This window comes from Astatotilapia calliptera, chromosome 20 (assembly GCF_900246225.1).
Source record: "Astatotilapia calliptera chromosome 20, fAstCal1.2, whole genome shotgun sequence".
Lineage (NCBI taxonomy): Eukaryota > Metazoa > Chordata > Actinopteri > Cichliformes > Cichlidae > Astatotilapia > Astatotilapia calliptera.
In genome coordinates, this window is record NC_039321.1 from 4,321,483 (window position 1) to 4,340,352 (window position 18,870).

Consider the following 18,870-nt stretch of genomic DNA (forward strand, 5'->3'; position numbering starts at 1 on the left):
TCTTCATCTCTTTCATTTTCAAGCTTTTCAAATAAGATATGAAGTTCATGCATAAGTTCAACAAGAACAATCTGCAATATTAACTCATCTGCTTGCTTTCCTGGATGTTTAGCTGCTAGTCACTACCATTTTCCCATGCTGTCAAACTCCGTACTGGCATCATTACACCAGTCCAGTCATCTTCTTGCCGCCTTCTTTGACCCAGTCAGCCGCCACTCTGCATGCTTTGAAGAAGAGCACTGAGATACATTCTCCCTTTCAGACTCTCCTTCCCATCTTCACCTCACCCGAGTTACTCACTCCATCCAAGCCTTCATCTTAATCTTCACCACCATCAGGACCTAAACTACGGGGGTCCTGCCCTAAATCCTGTCCCCGCTGGGATTCCATTCTGCCATGATGGGTCATCAGAGTCCAGTGGCCAAATAGATGAATTAATTTCTCTGTCTCAATAGATTTTGTTCAGTTCTTCCGAATGATCTCTCCATATTGAAATAATATTTGGCACAGCTGCAGTGTGCATCATTTATTGTTATATTATTGCCTTATTACAGCTGCTTTTATGATCTCACTTGTAACGGAGATTATGGTAACATATATTACAATATTTCATATTGAACCTTTATTTAAATTCATAATAAGGCAACGTGACAAGATAGCATACCTTTCAGTTAAACAAAGGGCAGTAAGAATGTGTCATCATTCTCAAAAATATTTGAAACTACTTCTAGAGAAAAATACTTGTGCTAATATTCCAGCTGTGTGTGTGTGTTGGCTCTTATATGTGCATCATCAACTTGAGCATGGCTCACAGAGATCAATTTCCCGTCGATGAGACAAAAAATGTGAGAAATGACGAAAGCCCTTTGATGAATGTAAGCATTTTGTGTGCACAAAACCCACAATATACAAGTTCTTGAGCTGAATGCATCTGGAATCTGCCTCAGCATCAGCTCTGCTGCAGCATATGCTGGAGGAAAATGAAGCCTGCCATCCTGCTGTGATTACAGATAGTGAATTAACCACATCCCAGCACACATAGGAGAAGTTTGCCTTCAGCACTTTATGACAGCAAGAAGAAGAAGAAAAGCTTTCTGACAGATATTCTTTCTAAGCTTGCCTAACATGGTCTATTTTAACAGAAACCACAGCCAAGGAGTTTTGTGGCTTAAACCTAAACGGTTTAATGCATATATTCCACCGTTTAATCTCAGCAGTCCTGCAAAGTGCTTAACAATGTGTCTCGCATTCACCCATTGACAGGAATGCCATGAGAAAGCAGCATCGTGCTCAAGGACACTAATAAATAAATAGAAATAGTAACTATGTACACATGTATCCTATCCTGGTCTCCCAGGTATTACCCAACATCAGCATCAGCAGCAGATTCAGCTTACTTCCTCTGACTTCTCTGACGTCATTTTTGCACATGAACAATAAGAATGGGCACTGGGTTGTTGCTGTTTTGTTATCACAGACACCCTAAATTGCCTTCTAGATGCGCCACTGCTCCCAGTTTAGCTCGTGGCCGGTCACTGCGCATGCGTAAAGCCCGGTGTCCGGTGTCAGGCTGTCAGCAGCTGTTGAGTCCATGAACGGCAAGACCGAGACAGCGAATTAAACACACCCAAATAAAGCGTGCGGACCAGGTTCTGGACCGGCTCAGAGACGAACAGGTCGGGGCGGATTCAGCAGGACCAGCTGGTGATCTGCAGCTGGAGCTAACGGAGCTAACAGGCTAACTGACAGCGGACCGACAGCTCTTATCTAACGGGCTAACGGACAGGCCAGCGGCTCGTGGTAACCACGCTGCACCGTGCGGATCCGCCTCGACCCGATCTAATTTTTGGACTTTCGGAACCTCCTGCAGCCGCATTGTTTACGGAGTCCAGCGGCTGTTTTTTTGTGAAGCTCGACCGGGTCGAGGACGCTCGAGAGCCGTCAGAGCACGTCAGCCCGGACAAGATAGACGCTCTCTGACCGGTTCGGACTGGGGACCGGGAGCCGAGATGCTGATAGGTAAAGTAGACTGGATTTAGTTCGGTGTTACAGCTCGATACAGTTGGAGTCAACGCTAACATGCTAAGCTAGCTCGCATCAGCTTGAGGTACCAGGCTGTGACACACACGGACTGGGGTTTCGGGTTCCGCCAACTTCAATGCCAGACTCCATTCGAAAAATGTTGTATTTAAGGGTTTTGCCTCTTTATCAGATAACTGTCGAATTCACCGACCTGACTTACGTGTCAAATTAAATAAAAACGTCTGCTGATAAATTCGGCACAGGATTGAGCCTCCAGGTGACACTTCATTAACTCAAATCTCTAATGTATTCCATGATTGTCGCCTCTACACCACCCCATCCCGGGTTCAGGGTTATGGAGAACAGGATCTTTGGAGTTATTGTTTTCGGTCATAAACGTGCAGTCTTGTGTTATATGTTTTCAGGCCGTGCTGTAGGGTTGTGTCAGGTTACCATCATCCGGTGCTGTTTTCTGTTTTAATAGTTGTGTAGGTCCTACACAACTATTAAAGATCCCAAATTTAAGAATTTTATGAATCGTGTTTGGTTCGTGTTCTACTGTTTTGTCGTGAATCTAGGGAATATATGCATGACAGCTGGTTACAATGTGTTGGATATTTGTAGCAGTGATGTGTGTGTACTATGTACTGTTTTCTTGTATTTTATTAATTAGTATCAAACATCAGAATAAACAGTAACATGTAATCTGGCAGTTTTACATCTTTATGCAAATTAAACTATACAACATACAAAAGATTACTTTTTGTAAAATGCTGGTAACATAATGCTAATCTAAATTATCTAATATTTATGGAACAGACTTATCAGAGTTATGATAGTGTTATTTTAAAGTATTTTGATTATTTATTTATGATGATATTTTTAACAGGAAGGCTCACATCATTGGATTTTCACATTATTAATGGTGTTTGTTATGTGATTGAACCTTGTGTTAATGATGTATTTTAAAGACGTTGTTCCTCCTCTCAGCAGCAGTCGGTGCCGGATCCGGAAACCCTGCCGGCACGGGCAAGAAACACCGCCGCAGAGGCAAAAAACACCGGAGAATTCGAGCCGAAGAGAACCGGTAAGAAACCAGCAGAGACTGTAGACAGGATCAGCTGCTTACCCCATACAAAAACTCACAGGCTAAATTTAGAGGCGTGTCTTAATGTGAATGCATGTGGGTGCACTCCAAGAAAATTGGTTTTAACTTTCTGTGTGTCACCTCCATTCATTTAGAGCATTGATTTTTACTCCTTAATCTGATTTCCTGATCGCGTCATATTAACAAGTTCTGAAAAGTTTGAGCTCATTTATCTTATCAAAGAATTATCTCTGGTGTCTTAATGAGCTTTCACTTTTTCTAATTTGTGTAACTTTAAAGTTCAAGATTGCTTCATAAGATAAGATTGCTATTATGCTTTAATATCACAGAAACACATTAGAACCAACCTGTTCATTTTTCCCCTTGTCAGAACTTAACCAGCATCTTCAGCTGTGGGGAAACATTTTTAGATTTTCTTTATTTCTGCATGAAAGTGACGTTATACAAGTTCTAAAACTAGACAAAAATAACCTAACTAAATGGATAAAATGCAAATATTGTCATTTGTTGTTGATTTATTTTCAGAAAATGACTCAGTATTATTTATCTGTGAGGGGGAAGGTGAAAGTGTGTGAGGGATTAGCCGTAGATTTGAAGATGAACTTGTTATCAGATGTTTTTTATTCAGTGGGATTGCAATCAGGTGTGAGTAAGCCCCGCTTTTTCCCTTGCAGGTCATAGATCTATCAAAGTGTGGTTATCATAACCCATGTTAATGTTAATGTTCATAAGCGTGTCATCACTGTGCAACGTCGGTGCACATTCTCCACACATTATGTGGAGGAAACAGAAGGCTGTTTGAGCAGTGCTTTGTAAGTGGATGAGCCTGTTACAGAACTTTTTAGGTTTAACTTTGAAGCATCATCTGTAGAAAAAGGAAAACACTGCATTTCAGCATACGAACCTAATCCCATCTGTGAAACATGGTGGCAGTAGTACATGGTTTGGGCTTGTTTTCTCAATCATGTCAGCAAACTTTGAAGGATAATTTCAGGAAACCTGAAATAGGAGAAAGTCGATCATGCACCAAGAAAATAAGCATCAGCATACACACTGTTAGTGCAAAGAATGATCAGAGAATAATGGAGATGGCCGTGAAATAGTCTGAAGTGAGGCGTTCACGTCAGTTACATGAGCTGAAGTTTGGACTAAAAACTCCTGCAAGCTGGTGTGCAGGACTAATCAAGAGTTATGTTTAGTTGTAGTTATCGCAGCATCGATGGGTTTGCACCAGTTATTGAAGCACAGGTTAATATTGTCTCCCTTTTATTTTTATGTAAATAAATCAACAGCTAAGACCAATATTTATGTTGAATTTGGTTAATATGGTTCTTATTTCTACCTCTATGACATGTTTGTGCAGAAATATAGAAAACTGCAGATCAGCTGTACCAGAGTAAAGCTCTGAGTGCACAGACAGCCTTTTTTTTTTTTTTTTTTTTTTTTTGCACTTTTGTCATCTGTTCTTTCTTGTTTTGTTTTGTTTGTTTTTTTTACAGAAAATAAATCTTTTGAATCTCTGCGTTGATGGTGTTTGAAATCCATCACAAAAACAGCCTCAGCACACTCTTTTTCTTTTTTCCCCTCTGCTCTGCTCTCGCGGTGCTCTTAGACCATCTCTGGGAACACTTCTGTGCTCTTCACTGGCACCTCTCTCTCACGACCACTTAAATTCAAGAAAGGTCGTGACTTACAGTATCAACACTGTAGTTAAGGATAGAGAAGAAAAATTTAAAGAAGATGGTTTTTGTAACCTAGCAACAACAATCTCTCTCGCTGTGGACACGGACCCTAACAAAATGAGTGCAACATCTGCACCTGAGTGTTTCTGTTCTGCTAATATCCAGCTGTTTATGTTTATGCAGTTTAAGAAGCCCCCTCAGTCCACATGTCTAAATGTGGTCTTTTAGCTCCTGTCTCTTTAAGACCACCTTGCCCAAAAGCCCATTTTCTTCTGATTGGCCAACTCCAGGAAGCCTGCTGAGAGGCAGTACTCGTAGTTATCAGGGGTACTCACTGATATCTCACAGTGTATGATAGTCATTGTCATTGATCATGGAACCATACGTTACAAACTGGGCATCAGGTTGTGTTTAGTGAGACTTCTGTTGAGTCGACCCCTGCTGGTCATTAGAAAGAATGCAGGTGAAAGTACTTTACCTTTTCACACTGAGGCTATCGAGTCACTGGCTGTTTTGGAGACTACACAGAGCCTCGTTCACATGGCCTCCCAACCATTTACCTTTGACTTTATGCCTCTGCAGGTTTAAACTGAAGAACAGCTACCACGTCAAATGTTTAGTATTTTTACTCCTGAGCTGTAAAATGCTGACGAGGTGTTGTTGTCACCGTCCGGGGCAGGCAGCCGGTGTTGATACCCAAGTTTGTGAATGTGATAACTAAAAAATGAGGTGACGTAGTAGCACCTTAGGTGTATCGAGTTCAAATCTCAGTGATCTTGAACTCGAGGTCAAGTTTTCTGAATATCTTGTGAATGTAATAACTCTATAACAAGGTGATGTATCATTTAGAAATCGATACCATGGGTGTGTCTACACAGAGGCTGAGCGGTAGCACTGGCGGTTGGCAGTAGTTTAAATATTTGACAGGGACAATCAAAGTTTTTACTTGTGCACAGAAGGGGAAAGTCTCTGTGGAGCCATCCAGCCTGCTGTCTGCTATCTGCTACCTGGGTCTGATTGAAAATGAGTTGATTAGTAGGTGCTGATTTCCATGCGAAGTATTTGGAGTGATGGAGAACAAGCTCAAGTTTTTCAAAGTTTGCTGGTAGCTTTGGTTTTTCAGGTAACTGAAGAAACAGTAATACAGACGTTAAGACGAAGCAGATGTCTCCTTTCATGGTTCATGGTTGGCATTGCACTGGCTGAGTAATGACCTTTAATTTTCCATGACTAAAGAGCTGCCTGCCAGACCGAAGTGAGGGCATCAACACATGTGACAGTTAACTCAATCAGACTGGGTATTTACTGAGTTTAACTGCCCACGAATGAGGACTGACAGATTTCCAGTGAAAGTTTTGAGCTGTGAGTCTTGTCGATAAACAGCTCGTCACATAACGACATACAAAATGTCAGCGAAACAGCTAGCCTGCTGCAGGCTTCCTGCTAAGCTAGCTGCTGTCCCGCTGACAGAAACAGTTTTGGTCTCAGCCTGAAGACACTCAGATCCAATAATAGAACCGGAGACTGAATTATGATCCCACAACACACACACACACACACACACACACACACACACACACACACACACACACACACACACGTGCGCACTTCAGTCTATTTCAGTACAGCTCAGGCAAACTTCAACAATGTCCATGACTCAGATATGATGGAAAGCAGCTCTCTGTTTGTGTGTGTGTGTGTGTTTGTGTTATTTGATCTCTGCAGGTTGTCTGTGTCCAGAATGAGATAATTACTGAGCTTGTAACAGTCCACAGAGCTAAGGGTTTAGTCTTTTTGTTTGTTTGTTTTTGTTTTCAAAAGTTTTTAAAATTATTTTTACAGAAACAAACAAAACAAACTGCTTGTCTGATTCCACCCACGGCAGTTTGTACACCAGCAAACAAACACACACACACACACACACACACACACACACACACACCTGCTTCATTTCAAAAAGCACAAAATAAACTTCTCCAAATCTTCATCCGAATGTCAAAAAGAGTCCTTCGACCTTCATATTTTACTGTCCGCATCTTTGTTGTGTGTACGAGGTTTCACCTGATTTGTCGTGTGGTCTGAGAGTTCATATTCCTGAAACGTTTCCAGTAACTTTTTGACATTTCAGCGACTGAGGTTCATCCTCGTTGGTTTATTTTCTCCCAGATTTAAAGGAGCTTTTCAAATTTCTTTGAAGTAGTCTTCTTACACATGAGTTACTCCCTTCTCGAAGTCTTTTAATCTTTCCACATGGTTGAACACTGTGAAATTATCATTATTATTTTTGTTATTATTGTATCAACTGGGGTTCTTCCTGGCTAAAAATGTGCCTTTTGATTGCACTTAAGCACGACTGGCCCCCTGGTCGTACATAAAAGCTGCATAATGATGAGACACAGAGTCTTTGTTACTTTATTCGACTGAAATCTCTGCATTTATTGGTATTTTTAGCCCTTTGAGAGACACAAAGGCATTTAATTTAAAATGTAATTAAAAAAGTAGTTTTTTTTTGTCACTGTCCATTTTTGACTTTTGGTGGATGAAACATTTTATAAATAAGAGAAATCCTGATCGGGCTCACGTAGCTGCCACTTGTGTGAGTTTATAGCTTTCCCCTGCAACCCATGTCTAAGATTCACAGCTGAATTATCTTTAATACTTTTGTCAGCAAACTAAATGTCTAAAAAATGTCCCCATAATTCTTGCCGATTATGAATTTTCTATTTTTTATTTATTTATTTATTTTTACTGGGAGTTTTCTGCCCTGTATTCTCAATCCACTCAATATACTCTACTTTCTTTTACCATCAGGTCTGATGACCTCTGTAACCTTCAGACTCTGGATGCTGACAGCAGGGTACCCACAGCACTCCCACAGACTGCTCTGCCACCCCATGAAAGCACTCCAGACACAACCACGCCGCATGGAAACGCGTTAGCATGTCCAGAAGATCCCAGAAGCACTCCAGACACAACAACACTACACGAAAACATGTCAGTATCTCCAGAAGATCCCAGAAGCACTCCAGAAGTAACCATACTGCACAAAAGCGCATCAAAATCTCCAGAATATCCCAGAAGCGCTTCAGACACAACCACACTACACGAAAACATGTCAACATCTCCAGATGATCCTAGAAGCACTCCAGAAGTAACCACGCCACATGAAAACACCTCAGCATGCTCAGAAGATCCCTATGAAACTACCACGGCACCCCACCAAGAACCTCCACAGGAGCCCATACGAACACCCCCGTTAACCACTGAAATCACAGCGCTGAATGCTCCCCGTACGCCGTCACCACCTCCCCTCCAGATCTCATCACCATTTCTAGGCACAATAATTTCCCCCGAGGAACCCCTGGTACCTCCTCAAACTGCCCTCAGCAGCTATAAGTTTTGCAACCGGTCACCTCCTGCAGCTTCTCCACATTCTCCTCACAGTCCCAGCCAACCACTGCCAACTGTTACTCAGAGTAATAATACCCAGGATTCCTCCAGATCGCCTCACAGAACTCTTCAGTCCGTCACAGCAGACGGTCAAACAGAGCTCTACAAATCGCCTCCTACCTCACCGCACACGGTTACCCACAATGCCTCTAAGTCCCCGTCGGTGTCTGCTACGCATCCTGCCAAAGCTCCTCCCACTCCTCCATTAAGCCCCTCCCAACCCGATCCTTACCTGCTTACCTCAGTGACCTTTACGTCCAGTGTCTCCTCCCACCTGTACTCCCCCCTCTGCTCCTCCTCCCCCTCTTTCATGCGCTCTCTCGACTCTCTGGGACCTCCCATTAGCCTTCCTCCCATGATGCCAACGGCAACCCATCAACTGACCTCACCTCCTCCAGCTATGACCCCGCCCCCTCCAGAGTTAACCCCACCCCCAGCCCAGCTGCTGGGCTCTGATGATGAGGAGCAGGAGGACCCGTCTGATTACTGTAAAGGTGAGAATTTATCAGAGAAACCTGCAAGAGTAAAGATCTGTCGTGGGTTTAAAATCAAATAAAAGCTCTGGTTTCTTCTCTTTCTGTGCGCTCCAGGTGGATACTACCCTGTGGATATTGGCGATCTGTTTAACGGGAGGTACCACGTGGTCAGGAAACTAGGCTGGGGACACTTTTCCACCGTCTGGCTCTGCTGGGATCTGCAGTACGGCACACATGATGTTTTGAAGACAGTACGTTGGCTTTTTGCATGGTTTCTGTTGTCACATGATCTGAATCTGTGTCTGATTCAGGAAGAAGCGTTTTGTGGCGCTGAAAGTGGTGAAGAGCGCTCCTCATTACACTGAGACGGCTCTGGACGAGATCAAACTGCTGCGATGCGTGAGTGTTTGCTCTCTTATGCTTTCTCTAAACAACGGCAACAACGTGGGCTGTGGCTCAGGTAACCAGAGTGTCTGTCGGTCCCTCCAGGTGAGAGACAGCGACCCCTCTGACCCCTACAGAGAAACCATCGTCCAGCTCATTGATGACTTCAAGATCTCTGGAGTCAATGGAGTGCGTATCCTTTAACCAAGTTTTCTAATTTCTTTTTTAAAAGATTTATTTTTCCATCTTTCAGAATGACGCTACACGCTAATTAGTGATCAATATAAAAAATGACCCCCTTGTTTGTAATTTGAAAGTTCAGTCACTGCTGTGGAGCTAGCTCCAGCATTTCCCATGTAGCTTTTTCATACTGGAAAGCTGACCAGTCGCTGTTGTTGTGATTCATTGAATCATTCAGCGGCTGTGCCACAGTCTGGCCCTGCAGTGGGACAGACATGAAGACCTGTGTTATCCTTTCATTGTCTGTGGATATACACCACAGTGTTTCGGATCGACACAATCCTGAGCCCTGTTACTGCAAATGTGAAAAGTCACAGGTCTTTCGTTGCACAGTTGTGAACAGGAATCCTTCCTCTTCGCCCTTAAGGTCGGCAGATTAAAGACATCGAGAAGAAGAAGAAGAAGAAGAAGCTGAGAATGAATTAAACTCTTTGCTGTACTTTCCTGATTATTATCAATTAAGAATTTTTATATTTGTTGAGGTATTTTAAGGTGGTGTTGTGTAAATCTACGTGGGCTGACGACATCATATCAAAGCAAATCTGCTGGTTCTGTTCTGGAGATTCACCAGCACACGAAGAACCGGTTAGCGAGCCGCTATACGAAGCTCAGCGAGGCTGCAGAGCAGGACAGATCCATCCGTGAAGGAGACTTGCTGGAGAGGAAGCTGATTATGTTTTTCCATTCGTTTTTACCAAGTAGACTTGGTACTTGTGTGGTACTGTTTAATAATTAATTTTAGAAAGAGTGGGCTGTTAGTTTCCTCAGCCGTTCTCAGATGTCTGTATGGTTCTGGAAGTTTTGGGCCACCAGCTCTTAAAGTGGATCATCAAGTCAAACTACATGGGACTTCCTCTGGCCTGTGTCAAGGCCATCATCAGACAGGTAGCGCATGCAAACACAGATCTATACAGTATATATACAGTGACTTGGACTTGCTGACCCGCATGGACTCGGCTGTGCGCTTGCAGGTGCTGCAGGGTCTGGATTACCTCCACACCAAGTGTAAGATCATCCACACTGACATCAAACCAGAGAACATCCTGCTGGAGGTTGATGAGGTTTACGTCAGGAGATTGGCAGCTGAAGCTACTATCTGGCAGAGAGCTGGAGCCCCACCCCCTTCTGGATCATCAGGTGATCAGCTGCTATGTGATTGGTCGGAACTAGGAAGCGTTAGTGTCTCTTTTTAAGTGTCAGGAACCTGCTAATGAAGCTTTTGTCAAGTGTTTTCCAATCAAAGTGAGAAATCGATCAGTGAGCTCAGTGATCAGTGACAAACAGAAATGTTTAATGCTAAGACGTGTTACATACAGTTACTGGGAGCTGTGGTTTCCACTCCATCCAGAGAGACATCTACCTGCCTGTCTGTCTGCTTTCTGAGCTGTCTCCTTCTCCTTTCTTACACAGCTCTAACTGCACTGTTTCTCCTGTCTCTCTGTTTTCCTCCTTTTCTTCTTCCTGTTTCTGCCGTTTCCTCCCTGTTTGTCTGTCCCTGTGTGTCTCTCTCTCTAGTTAGCACGGCTCCCAGGGATCTAGAGGTAAGTGTCCAGATGTGATGCCTACTGTATTCAAGTGCAACCTCTAAACACCTAGGTCAGGGGTGGCCAACTCCAGGCCTCCAGAGCCGGTGTCCTGCAGGTTTTAGATGTGTCCTGGATCCAACACAGCTGATTCAAATGGCTAAATTACCTCCTCAACATTTCTTGAAGTTCTCCAGAGGCCTGGTAATGAATTAATCATTTGATTCAGGTGTGTTGACCCAGGGTGTTATCTAAAGCCTGCAGGACACCGGCTCTCAAGGCCTGGAGTTGGCCACCCCTGACCTAGGATATCTTTCCTTTATCTGGCTTCAAATACCCTAAAATCATCAATCAGGCTAAGCAGTCATGTGGAGATTATCGGCTTGATACCTTTAGTTAGAATCACCACAAACTCCAGTGGCAATTGTTTGGCAGTATGTAGTCGACTGAAAACATGGAAAGGTCTACTAGCATATTTTGATATGCAGGTATAGTGTAAAAAAGCACTGTATTGATGTGTGAGTGTAAAACAGTGTGAGTGGCCAGTAAAACTGGAAAGCCCTGGAACCAGTCCTGTTAAAACCAGAAAGAAAATCAGACTGTGTGAATTATTAGACTGATCGGTATCACCGTTCCAACACTGAGGCACAGCAAGATCATTTTTAAAATAATTATTCTTCAGCTCGTGTTGAAATGTGAGAGCAGGGGAGAGCAGGCATATACAAAAGTAATAAATGTAGAAGCTCCCTTATTCATGAGGTCGCCACAGCAGGTAGCTTCACACCAGGGACCTTTTGCATGTTACACTATGGAGCCACAAGTAGGTAAAAAGTTCACAATCAACCTGGTAATACGCTGGTGTGCAACTAAAAGGGTTTGCTGTTTTTATATGGAGCAAAATGGCTCTAAGATTACTTGCTGCTAGTGGGACAGAAATTTAGGCAGGAATTATGTTTTCACTTCTGCTGAGTACTGTATCTCTCACTGAAGCTAATCAGGAATGAAAAATTATTTGGGTCTCAAAAAACTGGAGAAACTCCTTCTGCGAGCATTATATGTGCTGCATACCTGCAAAGAAGGGGTGGGGAACTCCAGCCTCGAGGGCCGGTGTCCTGCAGGTTTTAGATCTCACCCTGGGTCAACACACCTGAATCAAATGATTAGTTCATTACCAGACATGTTGAGGAGGTAATTTAGCCATTTGAATCAGCTGTGTTGGATCAGGGATATATCTAAACCCTGCAGGACAGCGGCCTTCGAGGCCTGGAGTTCTCCCACTCCTGCTCTAAGGTATCTCAAACAGGATAAGTTATCCTGCTGCTGTTCTCCCATAAGAACTGCGTTTGTGACACTGAAAAGATGAGTTCAAACCTGAAGTTACCTCACTCAGCCTCAGATCCTGCCTTGTAGTGCAGGTATCAGATACGTTATAGCTGTAGTAAACTACTGCAAGCTGATTGGCCGAAGGTCAAGAAAAGGAACTGTGTGCATGGGTGTGTGTTGTCAGTAACAACAGGCGTGTGTTTGAGCGTCTTGATTACAGAAACATAAAATTGTTACTGTTGTTGTTGAAGCCTCACTGTCCTGCTGCCTGTCTCGCCCTGTGTGCGCGCAGATCGGAAAACTGTCTAAAAACAAGAAGAAGAAGTTGAAAAGAAAAGCAAAGCGACAGCAGAAGTTGTTAGAGGAGAGACTGTTTGATATACAGGTACAGTAGCACTGCAGTAATAGTACTGTGAAACATGCTGCACCAGTCCTCCAGCAGTACTGCAGGGTTAACTCTTCTGTTTGTGTGTTCAGAGGATGGAGGAAGACGATGGTGTGCTGCAGGCTGAGGATGCAGACAGTATCGGTGAGTGTGACCGTTAGTAAAGGCCGAAGTAGAATTTGTTGTCTAACACAGTATAAATACGGTGTTTCTTTGTTCTTAGGCTCTCTGGTTGTCAATGGCAACACGTCCTGCTCTATAGCCAATAGCAAAACCAGCCCAGAGTCCAACTGCTCTTGGTTTGAGGATGGGTGTAACGGCCACGCCCCCGGACGGTTCTCAAGTCCCGCTTCTGGCCTATCAGGGTTCTCCAGCTCAGTGATGTCAGCAACGTCTGAATCTGCACTTTCTACTCAGTCCGGATACTCGAGTGGACGAGAAGGTTGGACACGCTCACACGTTTCAATTTAATACTTCGCCTTTATCGTTTGTAGTCTGTTTTTGTAGCAACTGAGAGATTTTTGGCCCATTCTCCCTAGAAAGACTTCCAGTTTTATATTTCACTACTATCTTTCTCACACTGCTCTAAGTTATTCTACAGATTTTAGGATAAAGAGCAGGTTCTGATCAGGGGACTGAGGACCAGCCCAGGGAGGCATCCCCTACAATGATATGATGATGAAGCAAAGGAGTTGTTCTACTCTTAGCTCCTCCCACAGATCTTTCAGAGGAAGCTGATTTGTGCTCCTTGTATCAAAGGGATCCTCAGACTCAACAATTCAGACAGCCCACTGTCCCCAAAATTCTATCCAAAAATGTTCTGTACACAGCATAAGCTAACCACACTTGAAGGGACTTCTTCAGCTCAATGGTTGGTTAGGGAACTCTGAACTGGAGGTGGAACGTGGCCCATTTGTACTCTGAGTCCTGTAATCTCTGCCAAATGAAAGTTTAAATCTCCTGGACTGGGACCTCTGCCAAACACTCCCACTCCACCCTCGCTATATGCTTTAGTATGCCAGACATGCTCCCCCACCTCATGATCCTACTCGCCGCCGAGTGGTGATCTTTTGACAGTTTGACTCGTCTTCATCCAAACAGCTGAAAGAGTTACAGCCACAGGTCCGATGATGCAGTCAGAAAATCTAGAATTGAGTGGCAGCCTAGGATGTCCTGTTGCTAACTGGACTCATGATGAACATGCTAATGCTCAAACATGGTGTTATGGGCAAACTAATCCAATAATAGAGCACCACCACCCCGGACCACCAGGTTTGTCCACGTGACCACTGAAGCCACCCAGCAGAAGTTCTTCCAGCACCTCACTCAGTGTCTGCAAATTAGCCAAATCCTTCTAAATCCTGCATTAACACAAACAGCAGTTAAACCAATCAGGTTTAACTGATTTTCCTTTTTTTAAATTTCAGCATTCAGCGCCTCCGACTTTGTCCTGAGTCCTCTGGATTCCCAGAACGCAGACAAGATCAGAGTGAAGATCGCTGATCTGGGAAATGCATGCTGGGTGGTGAGAATCCTTTTTCACGGTCATCTCTTTCTCTCGTTTATTTTCCCGTCAGACCAATCAGACGGCTCCTCTCTCTTTTCCCGTCTTATGTCTCTTTTCCAGCACAAACACTTCACAGAGGACATTCAGACCAGACAGTACAGAGCTCTGGAGGTTCTGATTGGAGCAGAGTACGGACCCCCGGCTGACATCTGGAGCACTGCCTGCATGGTACACGTACTCACTGGTGCAAAATACATAGACATGCTTTACATGCGGGATTTTCCCCAGTCTGACTGTTACAGCATATTCATCAGACCATTTTTGTATGTAGCCATTAAATATTGTCCCTGTGTATAAATAAATAGGCCTTTTATTTCGAAAGCAATTCCCTAAAATAAACGAGATGAGAGCAGTGGTGTGTGTGAAACAACTCTGCCTAAACTCTGCGTTTTATACACGGTCCCTGCACGATCCCATTTCCAAGTCATCTGATCTGGATAATTTGATGAAGATTGGTTTTTTTTTTTTTCTTTTTTCAAGGTTGATCTGACAGATTGTTTATGAAATGCAGTTTCTACCCATCTGGCAACACATAAAAGTTGCTGATCTGTGTTTTTCTGTTATTCTGACTGGTTTGAGGGTCACACAGTAATGGGAGTGTTGGCTGTCACTGCACAAAATGATGCTCAGAAGAGATTTTGCAAGTCTCAGATTTGGTGTGGTGGTGTCAATTCAGTTCAATTTTATTTATACAGCGCCAAATCACAACAAAAGTCGCCTCAAGGCGCTTTATATTGTACAGTAGATACAGAGAAAAACCCAACAATCATATGAACCCCTATGAGCAGCACTTTGGCAACAGTGGGAAGGAAAAACTCCCTTTTAACAGGAAGAAACCTCCAGCAGAACCAGGGTCAGGGAGGGGCGGGGCCATCTGCTGCGACCAGTTGGGGTGAGAGAAGGAAGACAGGATGAAGACATGCTGTGGAAGAGAGCCAGAGATTAACAACAGATATGATTCAATGCAGAGAGGTCTGTTAATACATAGTGAGTGAGAAAGGTGACTGGAAAGGAAAAACTCAATGCATCATGGGAATCCCCGGCAGCCTACGTCTATTGCAGCATAACTAAGGGAGGATTCAGGGTCACCTGATCCAGCCCTAACTATATGCTTTAACAAAAAGGAAAGTTTGAAGCCTAATCTTAAAAGTAGAGATGGTGTCTGTCTCCTGAATCCAAACTGGAAGCTGGTTCCACAGAAGAGGGGCCTGAAAACTGAAGGCTCTGCCTCCCATTCTACTTTTAAATACTCTAGGAACAAATGGGAGGGAGAGCCTTTCTCTTTTCAGAAAGACATCTACTGTGATAAAGTCTACTCTCCTGCTGTGTAATCAATTATTGTAAATGTTATCAGGAAATCATCAGACAGGAGAGGGTTTTCAGGAAACACTGTTAAATGTTCAGTTTCTATGCCATATGTTAAAACAAGATCTAGAGTGTGATAAAAGGGTTTTTACATTTTGAGAGAAGCCAATTGAGTCTAATAACAGATTAAATGCCATGTTGAGGCTGTCATTTTTAGCATCTACATGGATGTTAAAATCACCCACAATAATTATTTTATCTGAGCTGAGCACTAAATCAGATAAAAAGTCTGAGAAATCAGACAGAAACTCTGTGTAAGGCCCAGGTGGATGATAGATGATAACAAGTAAGACTGGTTTCTGAGTTTTACAGCTGGGGTGGACGAGGCTAAGCATCAGGCTTTCAAGTGAATTAAAAGTCTGTCTGGGTCTTTGGTTGATTAACAGGCTGGTGTGAAAAATTGCTGCCACGCCGCCCCCTCGGCCTGTGCTTCGAGGTTTCTGGTAGTTAGAATGACTCGGGGGTGTTGATTCATTTAAACTAACATAATCATCCTGCTGCAACCAGGTTTCTGTAAGGCAGAGTAAACTGTGTAAACTGTACTGCGAGCTCGGTCCTGAGACGTTTTGCTTTAGGCAAATTTAAATTCACTTGGTATTCTTATAGGTGCAGGCAGCAGACCTTCTGATTGCGTGCACTGATCTATGCAGAGGATGTACACACCGCCACCCGTGTGTCCTTCATCTGTGTTTCCCTGACAAGTTATTGATGTGTGATTCAGTCAGTGGTCACATGACTAAATGAAACATTGATTTTGGTGTTTCAGGCGTTTGAGCTGGCAACAGGAGATTACCTGTTCGAGCCCCATTCAGGAGAAGACTACACCAGAGATGAAGGTACTACTGCACAGCTGGCAGTACACTCAGCTGTACCACCCACACACACACACACACACACACACACAGTACTGTAGTGTTAGACTGACTGTGTTTACACTACCTCAGTGTGACTTTTCACTGTGTGTTCAGATCACATCGCTCACATCATCGAGCTGTTGGGGCCGATTCCTTTGCCCTTCGCTTTGTCTGGCAGGTACTCCAGAGAGTACTTCAGCAGGAGAGGTGAGACAGTTTACCTTCAGTGATCCTAAACTGTAGAGAAAGGAGGGGAAAGTTGGAACTCTTGTTGCAGATGGTAAAGCTTGGGAGTTTTTCTGTCCTCCTTATTCAGTGAACCTGGTTGTTTTTAAAACCAGATGCCTCACTCTTCCTGTCTCAGGTGACCTGCGTCACATCTCCAACCTGAAGCCGTGGGGTCTGTTCGAGGTTCTGCTGGAGAAGTACGAGTGGCCACTGGACCAGGCGGCTCAGTTCAGTGACTTCCTGCTGACCATGTTGGAGCTGCAGCCTGAGCGTAGGGCGACGGCGGCGGAGTGCCTGCAGCACCCGTGGCTGCAGACATAGATGCGCACGCAGCCTCAGGGGCTGCACGCAGAGACAGTCGGCGGTCGGGGAGGGTTGGAAGCGTCTGTTGAGTTCACATAATGTGGGAAATTGTTATCTTGATCATGTGTCTGCGCTGATTCCTGAAGTAACTGGATGATTGATTGGCTGAGGCTGGATCCAAACTGAATCGGAGTCCTCACGTCTCATATGTGAGTATTTTAATATGTTCAGTATAATTTCTGATAGAAAACTCCAGTTCTTCCAAGTTTCTCTTTTTTTCTACATCGAACTTAAACCTGCGTCTCCTGCTGACTTGTTGTGGGACTTCCTGTGCTTAAATAAGAGTCAGGTGGACTTAAGTCCGAACAGGTGATGCAGCAGTAAACACAGCCTGTTTCTAAAGACCAGTTTAACCAACATGCAGTCTTTATTGATGTGTCCACTGAAGCGAAATAAGCTGTACTCTTCCTCCTTTGATCTTCCTGTGTTGATTAAATTTGACTGTGCGGAGGTGAGTTTTTTGCCCTCCCCGAGGTCAAACGTCAGCGATCAGGGCCGTCCTGCTCCTAACTTTTATCAGCCGCTCGCAGACGTTTTTATCTCTTTATGCACACCTCACAAAAGTCTGCATTTTTGCAGGCTTTGCTTGAGGATATTAGCGTAGTGTTGTGACGTTAAATATAGTTTTAGTGTTAATAAGCATGGGAAATGACGTTTAGTGTGTTGGTTTGCGGCAGAGGGAAATGCAGAACTGAATCAGAGCACATCAAAGTTCCTTATATTAAGAATTTTTAAAAAATGTAAATTTTAATATTTATTAGTTACGTTTCATTCACTGTAAGCGAACGACACCAGTGAATGCCAGTGAAGTGTGTGAGGGCGTTTGATGAGCGAGAGGATTTTGTTTTGTGTGTTTGCTGCGTTGGCACCTTTGTGTCGACTTTACTCCAGAGTTTGGATCTGTTATTAGTCACAAAATGACGGGAAAATTAAAGCTGGGCTCACGTCCTAACCTGCTTCATCCTTGTCTGTCACTTTCAGTAAAGCAAGGATATCTCTGCCCTGAACCTTTTGCCATTGCTGTTCTTCCTCCCGCAGTTTTCTAAGCAATCCACTGCTTTCAGCCTTTTTTATTTTTATTTTAAATTAAATATAAAACTATGCTGAAATGCTACAATGAGCCTAGCCGGTGTTGACGAAGCCTTACGGTGGAAACATTTGGATTCAGCCTCAGTCTTCTCACCTCTGCTGACCTTTGGCTCGGTTGAATGAGCGAGTTTTAAGTTTCCTTCCTGCACTTTGTCTCTGTCCCGGTCACTCGGCTGCATTTCTCTGATTTCTGCTGAGTTCATATTTAACTGTCCCTTTGTCACTTCCTGCTGAACCTGTGAGATGATGACTATTGATTACTGATCAGAGACTTCTAGGACTCGTGAATCTCCCTGATGACTTTTGTTTAGATGAGCACACTGTAGCTTCCCGACAACAGTTGACCCCCACCCACCCACCCCGCCCACACTGACCACAGTATTATTGATGATGGTATTGATCTTTGTAGCTGAAGGTCAAACCGAATTGTCCTCTGATGACCTCTGACCTCCCCTGTTCACCTGCCCTCACCTCTTTCTATGTTCATATGATAAATAGTGCCTTGAAATAACCCCACCCCCTCCTCCCCATCACATTGATATAATAAGGTTGTTTTTTTTCTACATGTCAGTGTGGAATGTTTCTTCTGTGAAAATAAAGATGAACGAACACTCACCTGACTTTTAGTTGAAGCTTTATTGATCACTTGCAGCATATGCTGGGTTACTGCTGTTTATCACCTCCTTTATATGCATTCATTATTTCATGGCTAATTCTTCTGACTTTTTAAAATCAGTCATTAGAAGAAAAACCTGAAACTGAAGACGTTGCCTTTGATTGAAGCCGTTCTCACTGCTTTATAACCTCCTGA

At 43.7% G+C, this 18,870-nt stretch overlaps 1 protein-coding gene across 3 annotated transcripts; it reads left to right on the plus strand.

Moving 5' to 3' along the window:
• The first annotated feature begins 1,511 nt into the window (after window positions 1-1,511).
• srpk3 (SRSF protein kinase 3) lies at window positions 1,512-18,679 on the plus strand. Of its 3 annotated transcripts, XM_026153732.1 has the most exons (17): window positions 1,512-2,019; window positions 3,013-3,109; window positions 7,624-8,756; window positions 8,853-8,961; window positions 9,050-9,137; window positions 9,228-9,315; window positions 10,141-10,247; window positions 10,334-10,499; window positions 10,878-10,903; window positions 12,501-12,593; window positions 12,686-12,737; window positions 12,817-13,035; window positions 14,021-14,118; window positions 14,221-14,328; window positions 16,292-16,361; window positions 16,494-16,586; window positions 16,744-18,679. In XM_026153732.1, the coding sequence occupies exons 1-17, from the start codon at window positions 2,010-2,012 to the stop codon at window positions 16,926-16,928; spliced, it is 2,742 nt and encodes a 913-aa protein (XP_026009517.1). In that variant the 5' UTR covers window positions 1,512-2,009; the 3' UTR covers window positions 16,929-18,679. The 3 variants fall into 3 exon arrangements, with proteins under 3 accessions (XP_026009517.1, XP_026009515.1, XP_026009516.1); XM_026153730.1 differs by having other exon boundaries at window positions 9,050-9,315; XM_026153731.1 differs by having other exon boundaries at window positions 3,016-3,109; window positions 9,050-9,315.
• Window positions 18,680-18,870: the final 191 nt, after the last annotated feature.

Coding starts and splice junctions, on each gene's coding strand:
- srpk3 (XM_026153730.1), top strand. Junction 10,248..10,333: donor TCAAGGCCATCATCAGACAG/GTAGCGCATGCA, acceptor GTGCGCTTGCAG/GTGCTGCAGGGTCTGGATTA. Junction 10,500..10,877: donor ACCCCCTTCTGGATCATCAG/GTGATCAGCTGC, acceptor CTCTCTCTCTAG/TTAGCACGGCTCCCAGGGAT.